Raw genomic sequence first — 23137 nt, forward strand, 5'->3', positions numbered from 1 at the left:
CGCGTTTTTTCTTTCATCGCCCGCGACTATTCTTTTGTCGTCCGCGACTATTCTTTTGTCGTCCGCGGCTATTCTTTTGTCGCCCGCAGCTATTCTTTAGTCGCTTGGCTATTCTTTTGTCGCCCGCAGCTATTCTTTTGTCGCGCGGATATTCTTTTGTTGATCGGCTATTCTTTTGTCGTCCGCGGCTATTCTTTCGTCGCCCGCAGCTATTCTTTTGTCGCTTGGCTATTCTTTTGTCACCCGCGGCTATTCTTTTGTCGCGCGGATATTCTTTTGTCGTTCGGCTATTCTTTTGTCACCCGCGGCTATTCTTTTGTCATCCGTGGCTATTCTTTTGTCACCCGCGGCTATTCTTTCGTCGTGCGGCTATTCTTTTGTCACCCCCGGCTATTCTTTCGTGGTGCGGCTATTCTTTTGTCGCCCGCGGCTATTCTTTGGTCGCGCAGCTATTCTTTTGTCACCCGTGGCTATTCTTTTGTCACCCGCGGCTATTCTTTCGTCGCCCCTGCGGCTATTCTTTCGTCGCCCGCATTTATTCTTTCGTCGCCCGCGTTTATTCTTTCATCTCCCGTGGCTATTCTTTCGTCGTCCACGGCTATTCTTTTGTCGCTCCGCTATTCCTTTGGTGCCCGCCACTATTCTTTATTGATGTGCGACTATACTTTTGAGGAGGGCAACAATTTTTGGATGCGCGGTGAATTTTTCCGCGGCAAACTTTTTCATCCATTTTGCGAAACAATGCGCCAAGGGCGAAACGTGGAAATTCGCCACAAATCCATGCCTAGCGAAACATTTCGCCCATCACTAGTCTCCTGCAACCAGTGGGGTAATCTTACCAGCATGGAAGATTTTTCAGAGAGTTGGACGTACTACTCACCTGGTCAAACAGCTCAAAGAGTTTGGCACTGGGCTGGTGGATTGTGCAAATAATATTCCTGCCTCCCTGAGCCAACGATTTCATCAATGAGACAACCTGGAAGCAGGACGAGCTGTCCAAACCACTGCCAACAACAAATGAAAGAGTTACAGTGGAATCAGGTATCATTGCAGGGCTCATTTATGGACGAGAGTAGGGATCCCCAACCCCACGCGCAGGTGTAAAAAGTGTTGGGGAGCCACACAAGCATGAAAACAGTTCTTTGGGGCGGCTAAATAAGGGCTGTGATTGGCTATTTGGTAGCCCCATGTGGAATGTTGGCCGAGAGTAGGGATCCCCAACCTTTTTTACTTGTGAGCCACACACAGATGTAAAAAGTGTTGGGGAGCCACACAAGCATGAAAACAGTTATTTGGGGGTGCCAAATAAGGGCTGTGATTGGTTATTTGGTAGCCCCATGTGGAATGTTGGCCGAGAGTAGGGATCCCCAACCTTTTTTACTTGTGAGCCACACACAGATGTAAAAAGTGTTGGGGAGCCACACAAGCATGAAAACAGTTATTTGGGGGCCAAATAAGGGCTGTGATTGGCTATTTGGTAGCCCCATGGGGACTGCTGGCCTGCAGGAGGCTCTGCTTGGAGTAAAACTGTGTCTCTGGGCTTCCAAACTTGTCTCCAAGCAAGAAATTTAAAAATTGCCCACTGGTTGTGGATCACTGGACTAGAATACAACATTGGCCACATATTGACAGTGGCACTTGGGCTCCTAATATCTTGAAGTGACCACCAATGTGCCTGTTCGGCCTGCACTGATTAACTGCACACAGTTGTGCCCATGGATACTATAGAACCCACAAACAACCACCAGACTTGGCAGCATATCCAGGGTTCCCCTATACATTGGAAGTGACTTTACCCCATTCTGAAGCACCTAGCGTGCAGTTCACTTCATATGTACCAGAACTAGTGCATTGTGGGCAATTAGTGGTGGACACTAATTAGCAATCGCTTGCAATTCTGGGGAAAATGCTGCATTATTGGTAAAAAAAAAAATGGTGGGTTGAGCCGAAACTCAACTCATTCCAGGCTCGTAGCAATTCAGGCCCCATTAATGGCAGAAGCTTTATAAAAGTTTATATCCAGTTTGATGAAATCAAAGGGAAACTCCCAAAAGCCTGGTGGGATGGATTTCTGTCTGTCTAAAATGATCTTTCTGAATGCACCCCCCACCCGAACAGCTATTTTTGGGGGGTTAGCAACTCAGCATCTGCCACTGTTAATAATACAAAGAAGCTAAAGGGAAGGGCACACAGGTTATTGAGTAGGAATTAATAAGCAAATAATCAGTATCTCCTGCTCCACTGTGGCTCGTAATGAACTGCACGGTATTTCTTTTAATTGCCTTTATGAGACTGCCTTTTGGCTTCTGAATGTAATAAATCTAATGCCTAATTAGCAATCTTTATTTTCATTGGGACAAAGGGACAGAAAATCATTTATGGAAAGATGAACTGTTAATTCTCAGAATAATCAGAATTCTGCCTTAGGTAAATCCAGGGTTTTAATACAATATTTTACTCTTTGGCACAATGTATTAGTTACATAGGGACGCTGAGCCATTTTGTACAGCCAGTAGCCATAGGACAAAGACACTAAAGCCTCCTAAGCATCTCAGTAACATTGTTCACCAGGAGGGTCTTCTTTCCCCTGCAGGAACTTATGTGTTTGTGCATCAATTACCTTCTCCCTGGGGCACACAATGGTAGTGGAGCAGGGGGGCCACACCAGAATGACCCCAGTAGGAAAAGCATGTGACTGTATCTTATTTTTATCCAACCAAAGTTGGGTGGTCATAACTCTGACGGGTTTATCAAGGACAATTCTGGAATTAACGTGATTACCTGGTTGGTTCATCGAAGAACATCACTGGGGGGTTATTCACTAACTCCAGTGCGATTGCTAGGCGTTTCCTCTGCCCCCCAGAAAGGCTTCCGGTCCTAGTGTCTGCACAAGGCAACAGGCCCAGAGCTGTCAGGATCTCCTTAACCTGTGGTCCCAAAATATCATTAAAATGTGCACAATACGGAGGCATATAGTGTAGATGATTGGAGTAATATGGAGTATTGGGTTGTATAGGGAAGTGTTCCAGGCTAGCCAATATGGTGACCATTGCTCAATGGCCATCAGATTTTGTTGCTTTGCCAATGATCTATTAAGCACATCAGCAATTCATTCTACTGTACATAAACAAAGTTTGCTTCACTTCTAGCTATCACCATGAACCAATAATTCAGTATGAAACACACATGGATGTTCTCGGTGTGTTCCTGGCTTAGCTATAACATTGTATGTGAGTGACTGCCCATAATTATTCCATTCCCTTAACGGAAGGGTTGGGGCGTTTTACATGAACCACACGTTTCTGATGAGCTTTACTTATGACTTTTTCAGTAACCCAAAAGCAATACATCAGCAGTAGTACTTTTCCTGGACTGTTAGGACAGAGACTCCTAAGACCCAACAAGGAACATGACATACATGGCCAGAACAATTAGATAGAGATACTGTAGTACCAAATTATATATGTTATATAGGCTTAGGGCAGAGATTGTAGTACTTTTCATGGACTGTTAGAGACTCCTAAGACCCAACAAAGAACATGACATACATGGCCAGAACAATTAGATAGAGATAGTACCAAATTATACTTGTTATAAAGGCTTAGGGCAGAGATTGTAGTACTTTTCATGGACTGTTAGAGACTCCTAAGACCCAACAAAGAACATGACATACATGGCCAGAACAATTAGATAGAGATAGTACCAAATTATACTTGTTATAAAGGCTTAGGGCAGAGATTAGGAGTTTTCCTAGACTGGGTACCTCTGCGTCCATGCCCACCAAGAGATACTGGTACTCTGGCAGGCCACTCCGACCCTGACCCAACTGGTTGCTATAAATTGCTAGAGTGCTTGCAAACTTTGTGTATTTGAGTATATTACCCATTATATTTCTCAGTAGTAATCAATCTATCTCCATCTCAGGGGCAGCAATGGGTTGTATCGACTTTTGCAAGTGCTATTATTGGTGGTATTATTCATGTTCCAAGACGGGCTGTAATGTGGACATGCCCTATTTAGGAGTGATTCAGGCTTAACCCAACCACCCAGAACAGGACAAAATCCTCCATCAGCCTTGACAAACAGTACTTAGTTACATAGGGTTGAAAAAAGATGAGAGTCCATCAAGTTCAACCCTTCCAAGTAAACCCAGCACCCACACCCTATACTTACCTATCTATACACTCACATACATAAACTATATATACAACCAGTAATACTAACTGCAGATATTAGTATCACAATAGCCTTGGGTACTCTGCTTGTTCAAGAACTCAAGTACTTACCATTTCTTTTCTGCCCTCGTCCTTTTCTTGAAGCTTTAAATGGGCAGAAACCTGGAGATATAAAAGTCAATGTCATATTAACAGACTATTATATTCTTGCCATACGCAGACATACAGAATAAATCAGCTCTGTGACATAAAGCACAAAGATTGGAAAATATTATCGTTTCTCCCTGGTGCATTTAAGTAATGAAGAATATTGTAGAGTTTAGAGTTATATACTCCCCGGTGTTTCTGGGCAATAGAATCAACCGAGGAGCTCAAATATTATTTTCTCCCACGTTTCTAGGTAATCAGCTTAATTGCAGCGCTCACAGTAATATCTCCCCTGTGCTTCTGGGCAATAAATACCTGTCCTAGTGGATGTTTAACAAAATATATTATTAAATATATATACAGGTATGAGACCTGTTATCCATAATGCTCGGGACCTGGGGTTTTCTGGATAAGGGATCTTTCCGTAATTTGGATCTCCATAACTTAAGTTCTGCCCCCAATAAGGGGAAATTATATCTTAGTTGGGATCAAGTACAGGTACTGTTTTATTATTACAGAGAAAAGGGAATCATTTAACCATTAAATAAACCCAATAGGGCTGTTCTGCCCCAATAAGGGGTAATTATATTTTAGTTGGGATCAAGTACAGGTACTGTTTTATTATTACAGAGAAAAGGGAATCATTTAACCATTAAATAAACCCAATAGGGCTGTTCTGCCCCCAATAAGGGGTAATTATATCTTAGTTGGGATCAAGTACAGGTACTGTTTTATTATTACAGAGAAAAGGGAATCATTTAACCATGAAATAAACCCAATAGGGCTGTTCTGCCCCCAATAAGGGGTAATAATATCTTAGTTGGGATCAAGTACAGGTACTGTTTTATTATTACAGAGAAAAGGGAATCATTTAACCATTAAATAAACCCAATAGGGCTGTTCTGCCCCCAATAAGGGGTAATTATATCTTAGTTGGGATCAAGTACAGGTACTGTTTTATTATTACAGAGAAAAGGGAATCATTTAACCATTAAATAAACCCAATAGGGCTGTTCTGCCCCAATAAGGGGTAATTATATCTTAGTTGGGATCAAGTACAGGTACAGTTTTATTATTACAGAGAAAAGGGAATCATTTAACCATGAAATAAACCCAATAGGGCTGTTCTGCCCCCAATAAGGTTTTTTTTTAACAAAACTACTGTTTTCAATACTGTTTCATGCAAGAGGCATTTAAACAAAACAAAGGTACCAGACGAGACCCAGACCGTCAGCCTGTTGGATCCTTGTCATAAAACAAGGAAAGGAACAAGCCTTTTGCTTAGGGTTGGTAACTAGTCTCCATGGAATATTCTTCCACCGTAGGCCGCCATATTTTGCCAATGCTTTGGTCCATCTTTGGCTGGCGAGGGTCCTCACTAATGGACCAATGGTCATACAATTTGGTGAGAAACTGTGGAGCTGTATGACACGGACAGCCTAAAAGGAATATCCAGCTGACTACATGTATTTTATTCTCCTGGTGCTGAGCTTTGTTATGATTGGCCCCTTTGTTTAAGAGCTATCATTACAGAGGCATTATCACTGCAACCACAGGCCCCCTTCTACTTATCAAAGCAATACGTTTCAGCCTATGCTCGAAGGGTTATAATTTAACATCATTGAAAAACCGTAGGTTTCCCAGGCCCATGTAATCTTGACAACCTTTCCATCAGGCAATGAACGGCAGGAGATAAGAAAGAGAAATGATTCTATGGCTCCCATACAATGCAGTTATTGTATTCTGAGCAAGCGAGATGGCTGTTCCTCAGGGATACACTCTAAACACATACACATTAAAAAAAGATCTTTTGATTATCGTAGGACCAAGCTGATCCTGGAGAATGAATACGTAACCAACAGACAGTTTATATCATATTAAGTGACCTATTAAAGAATCTCCCCAAACTGGAATATATATATCAGTAAATATTGCCCTTTTACATCCTTTCCCTTGAGCCGCCATTTAGTGATGGGCTGTGTGCTCCCTCAGAGATCAGCTGACAGGAAGTGATGCAGCTCTGACTGTAACAGGAAGTAGTGTGGGAGCAAAAGGCAGAACTCATTCATTGGCTGATGGGGCCTAGCATGTATGTGTGCCTTGGCTTGTTTGTGTGCACTGTGACTGCTATGATCCCAGGAGGATTTGTCCATCAACAAAAACAACCATTTCAAGTGATATAGTCTAGTTAAAGCTAGGAAACCTACCTGCTTGGCCCTGTAAACAGTTGGAGAATGGGCAGATTCTATTGTCAACAATGAAAATTTTCTGGCCAATGTTGGATGAAAAATCGCCAGATGTGTGATTGTTCGGTGCCCACTAACCTTACGATGATTTGACAGATTTGTTGCGCGGCTATTCTTTTGTCACCCCCGGCTATTCTTTTGACACCCCCGGCTATTCTTTTGTCACCCCCGGCTATTCTGTTGTCACCCCCGGCTATTCTTTAGACACCCCCGGCTATTCTTTTGTCACCCCCGGCTATTCTTTTGACACCCCCGGCTATTCCTTTGTCACCCCCGGCTATTCTTTTGTCACCCCCGGCTATTCTTTTGACACCTCGGCTATTCTTTTGACACCCCCGGCTATTCTTTTGTCACCCCGGCTATTCTTTTGTCACCCCCGGCTATTATTTTGTCACCCCCGGCTATTCTTTTGACACCCCCGGCCATTCTTTTGTCACCCCCGGCTATTCTTTTGACACCCCCGGCCATTCTTTTGTCACCCCGGCTATTCTTTTGTCACCCCGGCTATTCTTTTGACACCCCCGGCTATTCTTTTGACACCCCTGGCTATTCTTTTGTCACCCCCGGCTATTCTTTTGACACCCCCGGCTATTCTTTTGTCACCCCCGGCTATTCTTTTGACACCCCCGGCTATTCTTTTGACACCCCCGGCTATTCTTTTGACACCCCCGGCTATTCTTTTGTCACCCCCGGCTATTCTTTTGTCACCCCCGGCTATTCTTTTGACACCCCCGGCTATTCTTTTGACACCCCCAGCCATTCTTTTGTCACCCCCGGCTATTCTTTTGTCACCCCCGGCTATTCTTTTGTCATCCCCGGCTATTCTTTTGACACCCCCGGCTATTCTTTTGACACCCCCGGCTATTCTTTTGACACCCCCCGGCTATTCTTTTGACACCCAAGACTATTCTTTTTTGATGCGCGACTACTGTTTTGTATGTATATCTTTATTTATAAAGTGCTACTTATGTACACAGCGCTGTACAGTAGAATACATTAATACAAACAGGGGGTTAAAGATAATGGATAAATACAAAGTACAACAATAAATACAAATAAATACAAGGTACAGTTGCAATAAGAGTCAGAAACACAAGATGAAGGAGGTCCCTGCCCCATAGAGCTTACAATCTATATGCCCCGTAGAGTTTACAATCTATACTGTTTTGATGCGGGCGACAATTTTTGGACGCGTGGCAAATCCACGCCTGGTGAAACATTTCGTCCATCACTATATATAAATAATAATAATAATTACCATCATGGCTTCCTGCACAGTCAGGTGAGGCAGGAGCATGTCATCTTGCATAATGTAGCAGGACACTTTGCGGAAGGAACGCAAGTCACGAGGCTGTCCATTAATGAGGACTTCGCCCTTCATTCCGGTCTCCCTGAAATAAAGATGACAAAAATCAAGGTAAATAAAAGTCTTCCAGCAACAATGTCTAGAATTGTAGGGCCACTTATCCCCTGCCTGTTCCTATAGGGCCCTGAACACACGGCACCTTAATCGATTTAGTTCTACAAATAAGATGTGGATGTTGGGAATGGGCTAACCAAGCATGTTGCAGAATTAGTTGATTCCTTATTTAATCATACATGGTTACTTTGGACGCTAGGGAGAAACTGAAAGGGGGCCTGTCACCGTAAAAAATAATTCCAAATCCTTTTCTATCATATTAGTTGAGCAAAATAAATGTTACTTATACCATATAAACTATTGAATTTTTTTCCCCTTTAGTCTTGGAATTGGCAGTCACAGCCAGCAGGCCGACGCCATTTTGTGTACAGTATTAGTAAGGGAAGCTTTGTATCACCCCAAAATCTTATGCATTTGCCATCTAGGAAGTGCTGAAACGAAAATGAAAGTAATTGTAATTAAAAATCTGAGCTGTCAATCATATTTTGCCTGCCCCGCCTCTATGCCGCAGGCATAGAGGCGGGGCAGGCAAAATGTGATTGACAGCTCAGATTTTTAAATGCATTTATAACAGGTACGGATAATTTAATTGAAAAAAGAATGTGGGTATACAGCTTTTTATGTGTGAGTGACATGTCCCCTTTAAGAAGACACAAGGGGTCTCTTTAGACATTGCCCATTAAGTTACACTTGTACATTTATCATTTAATGGTCTCCTCTCCATGGCACTGCTGGGCTGCAGGAAGCACCTGAGATGAGAACATAGAAAGGAAGAACATGACTGTTCCATCACTGCCAAACACCGGCATTTTGTTGCCAAGGGTTATCAATAATGCATTCTTTAATTTTGTAACTACCCCCCAAGGCTGAGCAACTTTCCACCACTGATGTTAGTGTATTGTTTATATATTTATCCACAGAGATAATAATATGTAGCCTCTTGCTTTTAGTCCAAGTGTTAGTGCAGAACAAGCAGTGTGTAGGGTTCCAAATAATGGCTACTGTTAAGGGCTGTGCTGTATTATAGCCCTGTCTGGCACCAAAGTAGAAAATGCAGAGTACATAAGTATAGTAAGGCCAGATGGCAGCAATAGAACAGCAGAGGGAATGTAATACTTTATATAATTACAGTATCTAGTAGAATTAAGTCTATTTCTAAGTCTATTTAAGTCATTTATGCCAGCCTGGAAAAACCATCCCTGCACAGAGGAGGGGGCCTGCGACACCGCTTATCACCAACATACAATGGCGCGTTGACATCTTTACCCCGGGGGTTTCACAACAGTTCACACTTCCAGTCATGTACTTTGAAGGATTAACATCTTCATCAATGAGAATCTTGGTACCATTGTGATTGGACCATACCTTCTTACACCTGTCAGTTTCAGCCAACACCTAACTGAATAAGTTTAATGGAATTGTGATTGGATGCCTGTGACTGTACTACTATCAAGAGTTTAAATACCGGGGAATTCCCTACCAGTCATTTGAACTGAAGAAGCCACTCGGATGAGGGGTGGAACGTTTTCAAGAAAAAAAACTCAGAACAGTCCAGTTGTTTTTAGACTTAATTCTACTAGATACTGTATATCATGACCTGGATGAATGAGAATCTTCATACACACTTTATATAAGTGTTACCCACCATGTGGTCCTGTTGAAGTACAGGGGAAAAAAGGGGAATGCAGACCCCTTCCAACCCCTGCAAGCATTCACTAATCACTAGGGATGAGCCAGATAACCAGGTTCTGTTTGGAACTTAGCTGAATCCATCATTTCTGACGGTATTTCCATTCAGCTGAATCCAAGTGCCGGGTCAAATTGAATCGAGACCCTTAAAATCAAGTGGCTTTAGATCACGTGACTATAAGTGGATTTGGCGCATCCCGACTAATCATCCTCCAGTATGACTAAGGGATAACACCCCAAACTCCAGGACAATACCCCTTAACCCATAAAACCCAGTCAATGAGCAAAGGACAGCATGAAATACATTTCCCTCCCTGTAGACTTCTATATTCTCTGTCCGTTCCAGCCAACCAGGCCACCCTTTCCCAGCATAGCTAACAACTTATCCTGTGATCTTGTCATTCTAACCCAACAAAAGACCCCCTACCTGTACCTATTGTCACTTGGGGAGCAATAATTTGGTTGGCAGTTTTTTCTCTGATTGGCTTCTTGCTCTGTGCTATAAGTTTTAATTAGGGATGCACCGAACCCACTTTTTTGGGTTCGGCCGAACCCCCAAACCCACCCTGAGGGATTTGGCCGAACCCCCCCTGAACCCACCCTGAGGGATTCATCCGAACCCCCCCTGAACCCACCCTGAGGAATTAGTCCGAACCCCCCCTGAACCTACCCTGAGGGATTCGTCCGAACCCCCCCTGAACCCACCCTGAGGGATTCGGCCGAACCCCCCCTGAACACATCCTGAGGGATTGGGCCGAACCCCCCCTGAACCCACCTTGAGGGATTCGGCCAAACCCCCCCTGAACCCTCAATGAGGGATTCGGCCGAACCCCCCCTGAACCCTCCCTAAGGGATTCGGCCGAACCCCCCCTGAACCCACCCTGAGGGATTCGGCCGAACCCCCCCTGAACCCACCCTGAGGGATTCGGCCGAACCCCCCCTGAACCCACCCTGAGGGATTCGGCCGAACCCCCCCTGAACCCACCCTGAGGGATTGGGCCGAACCCCCCCTGAACCCACCCTGAGTGATTCGGCCGAACCCCCCCTGAACCCACCCTGAGGGATTCGGCCGAACCCCCCCTGAACCCACCCTGAGGGATTCGGCCGAACCCCCCCTGAACCCACCCTGAGGGATTCGGCCGTACCCACCCCGGACCCACCCTGAGGGATTCGGCCGAACCCCCCCCGAACCCACCCTGAGGGATTCGGCCGAACCCCCCCTGAACCCACCCTGAGGGATTCGGCCGAACCCCCCCTGAACCCTCCCTGAGGGATTCGGCCGAACCCCCCCTGAACCCACCCTGAGGAATTCGGCCGAACCCCCCCTGAAACCGAATCATTTAAAAAAAGCCTGGATTTGGCCTGAATCCTGAACTAAATCCGGGATTCGGTGCAGCCATAGTTTTAATATTCAGACTTCAAAACTATCACCACTGGTACAAATAAAAATAACAATATGAGCTTAAACCCTGCTGTACAGCAGTAAATGCCTGTTTTACACGTGGCACATACCTGTAACCTGCCAAGATGTTCATTAGAGTTGACTTTCCCGCCCCCGACGGTCCCATGATTGCCGCAAGTTCTCCGCAGTGGAATTTTCCCGAGATCCCCTTCAGGAGGGTTTTGTAGCCTGAAGGAAAGAGAGGAATATATGTATTCAAACGTATAGCAGAAGAATCACACGAGGGCTGATTACATGGGGGGATATGGGGTAATTCGATGATTTTATTTCATCCCGGACTCAATGATTGAGTGGGTTTGCAATAATAGCAATGAGTCATCTGTAAAGAAATCAGCAGAGGAGCCATTCACCGTATGCCAGGAACCCCGTCAGAGCCAATAGCAAGGGCGGGAGTGATTAGGAGCTGGCACGGGTTTATTGCAGGGATTTAAGAGATGTAATTACAGTATGAATTCAAAGGTCCACTATATCTTTCCTTTTTTATTTTCCTTTTTTTAATGGAAATATTAAGAGGTGAATGAAAAATCTTTATTTGTTGGCTTCTGTAAAATTGCTTCTGATTTGGCTTAGAGTCTAAGCCCAATCTCTATAAAACCCTGCCCACTGGAAAGCTCCTTCTCTTTTGTTTGCACCAAAACACATTTTTGTCCATTTTTACACATCAGGTGCAATTGCAGTGGATACAACTGGAGCCCATCTCCAATTAAACTGGAAGTTGAGTTTCCACCTGTTCGTTTTCTAACCTGACAGTACAGTTTTTACACACCTGTTTGGATTTCAGAAGTCTGAAGGATGGATATATATTGATACACGGACACAATTCAGTCAATTACAGGCTGAAATGTCACTGCCTTGCCCCTTGGTGTCACCTGGCCACCCCTAGATATATCCCTGTCTGGTCCTTTCACCAACAGAGCTTTCATGTGAAGCAGCGTAGGGGGTTCCTCACGGTGATGGCAGTGAGGTTGGGGAATGCCCTTATATCTTAGTTGGGATCAAGTACAGGTACTGTTTTATTATTACAGAGAAAAGGGAATCATTTAACCATTAAATAAACCCAATAGGGCTGTTCTGCCCCCAATAAGAGGTAATTATATCTTAGTTGGGATCAAGTACAGGTACTGTTTTATTATTACAGAGAAAAGGGAATCATTTAACCATGAAATAAACCCAATAGGGCTGTTCTGCCCCCAATAAGGGGTAATTATATCTTAGTTGGGATCAAGTACAGGTACTGTTTTATTATTACAGAGAAAAGGGAATCATTTAACCATGAAATAAACCCAATAGGGCTGTTCTGCCCCAATAAGGGGTAATTATATCTTAGTTGGGATCAAGTACAGGTACTGTTTTATTATTACAGAGAAAAGGGAATCATTTAACCATTAAATAAACCCAATAGGGCTGTTCTGCCCCAATAAGGGGTAATTATATCTTAGTTGGGATCAAGTACAGGTACTGTTTTATTATTACAGAGAGAAAGAAAATCAGTTTTAAAATCTAAATTATCTCATTAAAATGGAGTCTATGGGAGACGGGCTTTCCGTAATTGGGAGCTTTTTAGATAACGGGTTTCCGGATAACGGATCCCATACCTGTATCATGCTTAGTTCCCTCCTTTGTGGTTAAAAGACTAATACAATAACATTTTCTCCAGTTCTAGTCATAGCAACCAATCATCAAATAGCTTTTACTGTGCTTCCAAAGATCCAGTTGGTTGTGATGAGGCCCCTTCAGAGCTTCTATTATTGCATTACCCCGAGCAGGTGGAAAAGACATTACCCTACAGTATAATAATGCATGGATGGGAGGCTACTGTAATTTGAACCACGCATTAGTAGGATCTATATGAGTCTCGGCACCCTGGTTATTACACATCCTTGCCAGTTATTGATTGCTCTGTGCAATGTAGGTCACTGAACTTTCCCTGCACATCCATTAACCATTATACCTTACACGGCAGCTGGGTCATAAAATTACATTCTAGAAGTTACTTAAGGGCTAATATGTTTATTTAGAGCTAACATATTCTGGCACCTCAACTGGGTCACTCACAGATAGGAACTACTCTATCCTGTAAAACTGGCTAAAGGAACCACTTTCCATGAATCTTTCTCGTCATTGTCCTCCACATGATCAAATACATAAGCCCTCGTTGGGTTAGGTTAGCTGAAAAGTGCTAGTTTAGCCTTGCCTAACCCATGCTGGCTTAGACCATTGCATGTTTTTTTTTTAGTTTCACTTTCCATAGATCTCCCAATATGTTGTAGCTCACTATCAAGAGCAGCAGTCCTCAAACTATGGCCCGCGGGCTGGATTCGGCCCCCCAGGGGAATTTACCCGCTCCCGATGCGTCCTCACCCCTGGCAGGGGAGAGAGAGGACTCAGCAGGGAGGGGGACAGGGGAGCTGAGAGGGAGGAAGGACGGCAGGCCGGGGGGAACTGGAACAGGTAGGACACAGCGGGCATGAACGGAGCGCTGGGGGGGAGGGGTTGGGGGGGAATGCGACCAGTTTGGCAGTTTGGGCCACAGGTTGACGATGGTGGCGGCGGCTGGGGGGGGGTTGGTGTGCAGGGGAGGTGAGTGGAATGTGATCAGTTTGGGCCACAGTTTGCCGCCGGGGGGGGTGGGGTGCTGGTGATGGCGGTCCAGCCCCGCAACAGTCCGAGGGGCCCTTGATACGGCCCCTTGGTTCAGAAGTTTGAGGACCCCCTGGTCAAGAGGTTCAAAGGGGTCTAGCATTCAAAAGGGAGTTTCATGGCACCATGGGTGAAACCAAAGCCAGAAATGGCACTACCTCCTGTTGGGACAAGTCCCTAAGTGGAATTTATGACTGCAACCACAGTTGTGTTAACTGGAAAAAGGACACCGGCATTGGCTACATTGACACCATTCATTAAAGGTACTTGCATTTAAAGACATTACTTGGACTTTCTTATAGTGGTGCATCCATCCCACCTCCTGAATTGCTAGTGATATGTCAAGGCAACGGCCATTCATCTCTTTCACTGAGAAAGCCTTCCTTCCATACTGCTAGTAATACTGTATCTATCCATATGATTCATTTTGATTAAAAAAAACCACAAGGTATGTGGTGTAGGTGCCTACCAGTTGGTTGGAGATGCTGAACATTCAGAACAATTGGAACGCAATGAAGCTTGACATTTGTGTTAGACGCAGTATTACCGTCTGCATTTCTAAAGAGAACATCGTTCTACCGAGCATTTTTATTCAAAGCAGAATATTATTTTAATGACCTTCCTCTGCCTCATAAATATTTATCAGCTGCCGTTTTATCTTTAATGGGGATGGGCAGGTCTTGGATCATTGCAGCGTCGCCTCTTAAGATTCATTAGCCGGACCTGTAGAGAGGACTGAGCTACTATATGAAGGCACTTAGCAAGCAGAGGAGGCCGCAAGCAGCTCTATTTATACACCAGTCGTTCGGGTTGAATAACACTGTAAGTAGGAGGCTATTGATTTTCTCAACATTGTCTGTTGATCTACCACATTTTGAAGGAAATTCAATATGGCGGGAGTCAGCAGAGAGTCGAAGAACATTCTTGGATATAATGCAACAATATTTGGCACTGGAGCTTAGAGAAGCCATTATGGTATAGCCAAGGCCATCTACAATTAATGTGTGCACCAGGGCAAAACTAGCACCTTGTCGTACCCTACAACACCCACCACACTTCCTTTCTGGTAGTTACTGATATGCAACGCTCCACTCAGTACAGGGTACATAGACTTCATTATAAGCAAATACTTCTAATTTTTTAAAAATGATTCCCTTTTCTCTGTAATAATAAAACAGTACCTGTACTTGATCCCAACTAAGATATAATTACCCCTTATTGGGGGCAGAACAGCCCTATTGGGTTTATTTAATGGTTAAATGATTCCCTTTTCTCTGTAATAATAAAACAGTACCTGTACTTGATCCCAACTAAGATATAATTACCCCTTATTGGGGCAGAACAGCCCTATTGGGTTTATTTCATGGTTAAATGATTCCCTTTTCTCTGTAATAATAAAACAGTACCAGTACTTGATCCCAACTAAGATATAATTACCCCTTATTGGGGCAGAACAGTCCTATTGGGTTTATTTAATGGTTAAATGATTCCCTTTTCTCTGTAATAATAAAACAGTACCAGTACTTGATCCCAACTAAGATATAATTACCCCTTATTGGGGGCAGAACAGCCCTATTGGGTTTATTTAATGGTTAAATGATTCCCTTTTCTCTGTAATAATAAAACAGTACCTGTACTTGATCCCAACTAAGATATAATTACCCCTTATTGGGGGCAGAACAGCCCTATTGGGTTTATTTAATGGTTAAATGATTCCCTTTTCTCTGTAATAATAAAACAGTACCTGTACTTGATCCCAACTAAGATATAATTACCCCTTATTGGGGCAGAACAGTCCTATTGGGTTTATTTAATGGTTAAATGATTCCCTTTTCTCTGTAATAATAAAACAGTACCTGTACTTGATCCCAACTAAGATATAATTGCCCCTTATTGGGGCAGAACAGCCCTATTGGGTTTATTTCATGGTTAAATGATTCCCTTTTCTCTGTAATAATAAAACAGTACCTGTACTTGATCCCAACTAAGATATAATTACCCCTTATTGGGGGCAGAACAGCCCTATTGGGTTTATTTCATGGTTAAATGATTCCCTTTTCTCTGTAATAATAAAACAGTACCTGTACTTGATCCCAACTAAGATATAATTACCCCTTATTGGGGGCAGAACAGCCCTATTGGGTTTATTTAATGGTTAAATGATTCCCTTTTCTCTGTAATAATAAAACAGTACCTGTACTTGATCCCAACTAAGATATAATTACCCCTTATTGGGGGCAGAACAGCCCTATTGGGTTTATTTAATGGTTAAATGATTCCCTTTTCTCTGTAATAATAAAACAGTACCTGTACTTGATCCCAACTAAGATATAATTACCCCTTATTGGGGCAGAACAGTCCTATTGGGTTTATTTAATGGTTAAATGATTCCCTTTTCTCTGTAATAATAAAACAGTACCTGTACTTGATCCCAACTAAGATATAATTACCCCTTATTGGGGGCAGAACAGCCCTATTGGGTTTATTTAATGGTTAAATGATTCCCTTTTCTCTGTAATAATAAAACAGTACCTGTACTTGATCCCAACTAAGATATAATTACCCCTTATTGGGGGCAGAACAGCCCTATTGGGTTTATTTAATGGTTAAATGATTCCCTTTTCTCTGTAATAATAAAACAGTACCTGTACTTGATCCCAACTAAGATATAATTACCCCTTATTGGGGCAGAACAGTCCTATTGGGTTTATTTAATGGTTAAATGATTCCCTTTTCTCTGTAATAATAAAACAGTACCTGTACTTGATCCCAACTAAGATATAATTGCCCCTTATTGGGGCAGAACAGCCCTATTGGGTTTATTTCATGGTTAAATGATTCCCTTTTCTCTGTAATAATAAAACAGTACCTGTACTTGATCCCAACTAAGATATAATTACCCCTTATTGGGGGCAGAACAGCCCTATTGGGTTTATTTCATGGTTAAATGATTCCCTTTTCTCTGTAATAATAAAACAGTACCTGTACTTGATCCCAACTAAGATATAATTACCCCTTATTGGGGGCAGAACAGCCCTATTGGGTTTATTTAATGGTTAAATGATTCCCTTTTCTCTGTAATAATAAAACAGTACCTGTACTTGATCCCAACTAAGATATAATTACCCCTTATTGGGGCAGAACAGCCCTATTGGGTTTATTTAATGGTTAAATGATTCCCTGACAAGTATTTACCCTTTGGAAATCCTACCCAGAGAACTGTGGGAAAGATGTGCTACCATATTTCTATATAGACATATTCTATTTGTGTGTGTGACTTGTTTATTAATTTCATCATTTACACATTGCAGAAAAGCTGTGAGCACTACTGACACCTCTCTCATTAATGGCGCCTTGTAGGCGGTGTAGGTCGGTGCTAATTTATGTTGAATACTTCTAAAACATACATCGACGTCAAATTCCTTTTTCTTTTTAACTCCTCTAGGTTTAGTGATTTTAGTAATGTAGTGGTTGGGCTAAAATCTAGTAACGTGATGGCAGATGACTGGCTATGATTTAGGGCAGGATTTTCCAGCTTCAAGGGCTTCAAAGGGACCTGTCACCCCAAGGAATAATTCCAAATTCTATTCTATTGTGTTTGTCAAGCAAAATAACTTCCCTAATACTATATAAATAATATAAATCTTGTTTCCTTCAGTCTTGGAATTACACAATCACAGCAAGCAGGGAGGCGCCATTTTGTGGACACTGTTAGTAAGGTAAGCTTTGTATCACCCCAAAATCTTGTGTATGTGCCAGAATGGGGGACTAAATGCCCATGCCCATGCACTGGCTACACAATTAGACAGTGAGGAGGGAGGGGGAAAGTGAGTGATGAATGGAAAGTGAAATTGTCTGCCTAAAGGTGCCCATACACGCGAAGATTTGCTCGCTTGGCGAGGTTGCGGGTGGGCGATATCGGGGAACATGTAGGCTAATTTGATCGTTTGGCTCCAGGCGGCAATGGCAAAATGGCGGCAATGGGGCAGTCGGTTTGGGGACCACATCAACGAGCCGATGCGGTCCCCGATCCGACTGGATCTTTTAACCTGCCCGATCGATGTCTGGCCAATTTCAGGCCAGATATCGGTCGGGTATGGCCGTCGTTTCTGCCCCAACATGGGCCGATAAGCTGTCCAAGGGACCCATTTCGGCAGCTACAATCGGTGTATGGGGACCTTTAGACATAGAGGCAGGGCAGGCAATATATGATTGACAGCTGGGATTTTTAAATGCCTTTATTATCGGTACGGGTGTGTTAATAAAAAAAAGAATGTGGGTTTCATGTTTAATTTGAGAAGGACTGTTTTATTAAAAACAGCAGTTTTTGCATAGTAACCAGGCTTAGGGACAGTCATTGGCTGAATATCCCAAGGAGGCGGTGATTAAAATATCGAGTTATTTCTGGGTTTCCAAGAGAAGTTCCCAATTCATCCTGCCGTGCCCTCCCCTGATTCCCAGACACTGTATAGGTGAGCGACACCCTGCAGTATCCGTAACCCGGGCCCCACTGTATAGGTGAGCGACACCCTGCAGTATCCGTAACCCGGGCCCCACTGTATAGGTGAGTGACACCCTGCAGTATCCGTAACCCGGGCCCCACTGTATAGGTGAGAGACACCCTGCAGTATCCGTAACCCGGGCCCCACTGTATAGGTGAGCGACACCCTGCAGTATCCGTAACCCGGGCCCCACTGTATAGGTGAGCGACACCCTGCAGTATCCGTAACCCGGGCCCCACTGTATAGGTGAGAGACACCCTGCAGTATCCGTAACCCGGGCCCCACTGTATAGGTGAGCGACACCCTGCAGTATCCGTAACCCGGCCCCACTGTATAGGTGAGAGACACCCTGCAGTATCCGTAACCCGGGCCCCACTGTATAGGTGAGCGACACCCTGCAGTATCCGTAACCCGGGCCCCACTGTATAGGTGAGAGACACCCTGCAGTATCCGTAACCCGGGCCCCACTGTATAGGTGAGCGACACCCTGCAGTATCCGTAACCCGGGCCCCACTGTATAGGTGAGAGACACCCTGCAGTATCCGTAACCCGGGCCCCGCTGTATAGGTGAGCGACACCCTGCCAGTATCCGTAACCCGGGCCCCACTGTATAGGTGAGAGACACCCTGCAGTATCCGTAACCCGGGGCCCCACTGTATAGGTGAGAGACACCCTGCAGTATCCGTAACCCGGGCCCCGCTGTATAGGTGAGAGACACCCTGCAGTATCCGTAACCCTGGCCCCGCTGTATAGGTGAGAGACACCCTGCAGTATCCGTAACCCGGGCCCCACTGTATAGGTGAGCGACACCCTGCAGTATCCGTAACCCGGGCCCCACTGTATAGGTGAGAGACACCCTGCAGTATCCGTAACCCGGGCCCCACTGTATAGGTGAGAGACACCCTGCAGTATCCGTAACCCGGGCCCCACTGTATAGGTGAGCGACACCCTGCAGTATCCGTAACCCGGGCCCCACTGTATAGGTGAGAGACACCCTGCAGTATCCGTAACCCGGGCCCCGCTGCAGCAATGACATCATTGTGTTTGGCTAAAATGGCAGAAGCAGACAGGTGGCAGCACCCTATCCGCTCCCCTCGCAGCACCGACACTCGTTATGATTCCGTCAGTCATTTTCATGCCAATCTTTAATTGCCTTCTCACTCCGGCAGGCAAGGATCTGTTTCATGAAGCTCCGGGGCCCTGGGGTTCATTACGTGCTTTAACTACAGTCGGAAGAGTTACAATGATATAATCCGAGCATTTCTCTTCCTATTATTCTGCTAATTGTGGGTATGAGAAAATGTCACGTACCCTCTGGTTGATACCATTTATTCCTCAACCCTCCCGCTTCCATTGTATCTACAAGGTTGGCAGGGAGTTTAAAAAAAAAAAAAAAGTTTCTTGTTTGACGATTAGATGATTAGTTAAGAGCTGAAAAAATTGGAAAAAAATGTTCCAGTTCTAGTAACCCATAGCAACCAGTCAGTGGGTAGCATTTACCGTATTTTTTTCGGACCATAAGACGCACCGGACCATAAGACGCACCAATTTTTTGGGAAGGGAAATGAAGAAAAAAAGATTCTGAAACAAAGTGTCCTAAAATATTTTATGTGCATTAAAACCCAACCTGTACCAGCAGCACCCAACATATTTCACCCACCTGTACCAGCAGCACCCAACATATTTCACCCACCTGTACCAGCAGCACCCAACATATTTCACCCACCTGTACCAGCAGCACCCAACATATTTCACCCACCTGTACCAGCAGCACCCAACATATTTCACCCAACATATTGCCCCCATCTGTACCAGCATATAGCCTACCGATATACTTTAAAAAAATGTTTTTACTTGCCCGTGTGGTCTCCGCAGGGCCCTCCTCTATTTACCGGCGCTTAGCTCTGGCGCATGCACAATGACGCGCATGCGTATGGGCATGCGCGTCATTGTGCATGCACACAGCGCCATAGCTAAGCGCCGGCAAATAGAGGAGGGCCCTGCGGAGACCACACGGTCAAGTAAAAACATTTTTTTTAAGTATATCGGTAGGCTATATTCGGACCATAAGACGCAGGGACTTTTCCCCCCCACTTCTGGGGGAAAAAAAGTGCGTCTTATGGTCCGAAAAATACGGTACTAGTTTGCTGTCTGAAAGCAAATACCTAATTGGCTGGTACGGGTTACCTATCCTTCCCTAACCCACTTCTTCTCAACCTGGATCAAAACTGGCACTAAGGGATTGGACAACCTTAGCGTGACTCCACCCTTACTGATGACATCAGAAAAAAAAGTCTGGGGGTTTTGGGCCGGCCAATTCACAATTTTAGTTATATTCTTTCATTCTTAAAAATATCACACACGGATACATCAACGGATCTCTTCCAAGCTATGGTTCTCAGTTCTCCCCGCTTCTTTCCCTTCTTCCTATGCTCAATGCCCCTTCTTCACAACATTGTCACTCTTCCCCACGTCTTTAGTCCTTGAGGATTCCCAACCTTTTTTACTCATGAGCCACACACAGATGTAAAAAGTGTTGGGGAGCCACACAAGCATGAAAACAGTTCTTTGGGGTGCCAAATAAGGACTGTTATTGGCTATTTGGTAGCCCCATGGGGTCTGCTGGCCTGTAGAAGGCTCTGCTTGGAGTGAAACTGTGTCTCTGGGCTTCCAAATGTGTCTCCAAGCCAGAAATGTAAAAATGGCACCTACTTTGGGGCCACTGGGAGCAACATCAAAGGGGGTGGGGAGCAACATATTGCTCCTGGGCCACTGGTTGAGGATCACTGACAGTTTTCATCGTGAAAGGCTCAATGAATTCTTCCTTAAGGACAACCCAACACATTAACTTGTACGGTTTCTTCAAAAGTTGAAGATGATGGAAGATAATGAGTTTCGTACTCAAACCTTGGCATGATCACATGGTATGTAATTTATCAACGCAGGTTACTTGCCAAAGTGTATTGATCCACCAAGGCTTTCAGGGCTTGAGTGGCAACAAAAATGCTATATATGTATAGGAAATACCAGAAGATTCTAATTTAGGAAGGGAAGGGTAATGGATACATTGGGCATCTAATCAATTTGTATTATTATCTAATATTATGAATTTTATGAAAACCCGAAAATTGACCGTGGTAACTAAGAGAATAAAGGAAATAATAATTATATAACAAGCGAGCTGACCCTTGTAACCCTGGGGTGTCTCATAGGACTGTTGTTGAAGACAATGGCCGCTTTGTCACCTAGATAAGATATTCTGAGATTGTGGGGCTTCAGTAGCTATGGTGACCCAAAGAAGTGGAAGAAGAGACCAAGGCTCGGGTCATAGATAGGGACAAGCTTTCCAATTCTCACCATGAGAGTAAGGCAGGAAAGATGGTCGAACCTGATATAGAGAATCTTCGCCCAAATCCAGGAAAACTTCACCCGAAAACTATCTCCTTCATAAAAGGAAATGTGATTCTAACCATATTTCCAATATAACTTACGTTTAAAAATGTTCAATGTATTGATCATCGGCATTGAAAGCAGTGTCTGTTTATCCCTGTCTTGTTTTGACTCTTGATACAATATACTGGGCAGCAGTTCTGGAGTCATGACCAACAATGCAGGGAATATAAACAACTAGACAGATACTGCTCTCAGTAGTGACTGTATCTACAAATAACTGCAAATTCAATGAAAATCTGTATTGAATGTATTTTGGGAAGATGAAGTAAAACCACATCCTGCGTGGTTAGTTATTAATTCATATCAATTAAATTGGATGTAGGCTGCATGGCTACATACAAATCAGTTCAGTCTGCAGCAAGCATCGAAATGAAGTGCTAATTAGCCACACAGGGTGTGAATTTAATGTGCATTTAAGGGGTGGGGTGGCAACTCTATTGAGCCACGGCCTAGGGTGCATTACAGAGGGGGAGCAGACAAGGAGGATTAAGAAATAAAATGGGGGAGCAGACAAGGAGGATTAAGGAATAAAATGGGGGAGCAGACAAGGAGGATTAAGGAATAAAATGGGGGAGCAGACAAGGAGGATTAAGGAATAAAATGGGGGAGCAGACAAGGAGGATTAAGGAATAAAATGGGGGAGCAGACAAGGAGGGAGAAGATGTAGAGGAGGAAGGCAAATAAGTCAAAAACTATAAAGAAATAAATAATGAGGTCCAATTGCAAAGCTGCCAGGAATAGGGCAGTCTGTAACATACTCAAAGGTAACTTAATGGTGAAACACCCCTAAGAAATGAAAGAAACAAAACAAAAGAATAGCTGAGTGATTTGTGAGTGTGGGGAGGGGGCAGGTGATGTGTGAGTGGGGGGGGCTGAGTGATTTGCAGGTGTGGGGGGGCCAGGTGATGTGCGAGTGGGGAGGCGCTGAGTGATTTGTGAGTGTGGGTGGGGGGGCCAGGTGATGTGCCAGTGGGGGGGGGGCTGAGTGATTAGCGGGTGTGAGTGGGGTCAGGTGATGTGCTGATGGGGGAAGCTAAGTGATTTGCGGGTGGGGGGGCAGATGATGTGCCAGTGGGGGGGGGGGCTCAGTGATTTGAGGGTGTGGGTGGGCCAGGTGATTTGCGGGTGGGGGGGCTGAGTGATTTGTGAGTGAGGGTGGGGGGGCCAGATGATGTGCCAGTTGGGGGGGTGCTGAGTGATTTGTGAGTGCGAGGAGGGGTCTGTGGGATTTGAGTAGAAGCAGGAAGGTGCCCAAGATGGCCTGTAAGGGTGCCAGTATTGCCTTGGGGTGCGATACTACTCGACCTGGCTCATAGTGATAATATCTTTGAATTCACCCCAAAACTAACCCTTCAACCTGCCTCGCTTAGTATTATCCATACACAGTCAAACTGACCAAATAT

At 44.3% G+C, this 23137-nt stretch overlaps 1 protein-coding gene across 1 annotated transcript in view; it reads right to left on the reverse strand.

Annotated features, from left to right (window-relative positions):
* The window catches only part of abcg1 (ATP binding cassette subfamily G member 1), a 61304-nt gene that overhangs the window by 19375 nt on the left and 18792 nt on the right, over window positions 1-23137 (reverse strand). Inside the window, exons 3-7 of the mRNA XM_002942136.5 lie at window positions 11190-11307; window positions 7827-7959; window positions 4287-4337; window positions 2782-2927; window positions 881-1004 (exon numbers count right to left, since the gene is read on the reverse strand). Coding sequence (XP_002942182.2) covers window positions 881-1004; window positions 2782-2927; window positions 4287-4337; window positions 7827-7959; window positions 11190-11307 — 572 coding nt within the window. The remainder of the gene's footprint in view (window positions 1-880; window positions 1005-2781; window positions 2928-4286; window positions 4338-7826; window positions 7960-11189; window positions 11308-23137) is intronic.

The sequence above is a fragment of the Xenopus tropicalis genome, chromosome 2 (assembly GCF_000004195.4).
Source record: "Xenopus tropicalis strain Nigerian chromosome 2, UCB_Xtro_10.0, whole genome shotgun sequence".
Lineage (NCBI taxonomy): Eukaryota > Metazoa > Chordata > Amphibia > Anura > Pipidae > Xenopus > Xenopus tropicalis.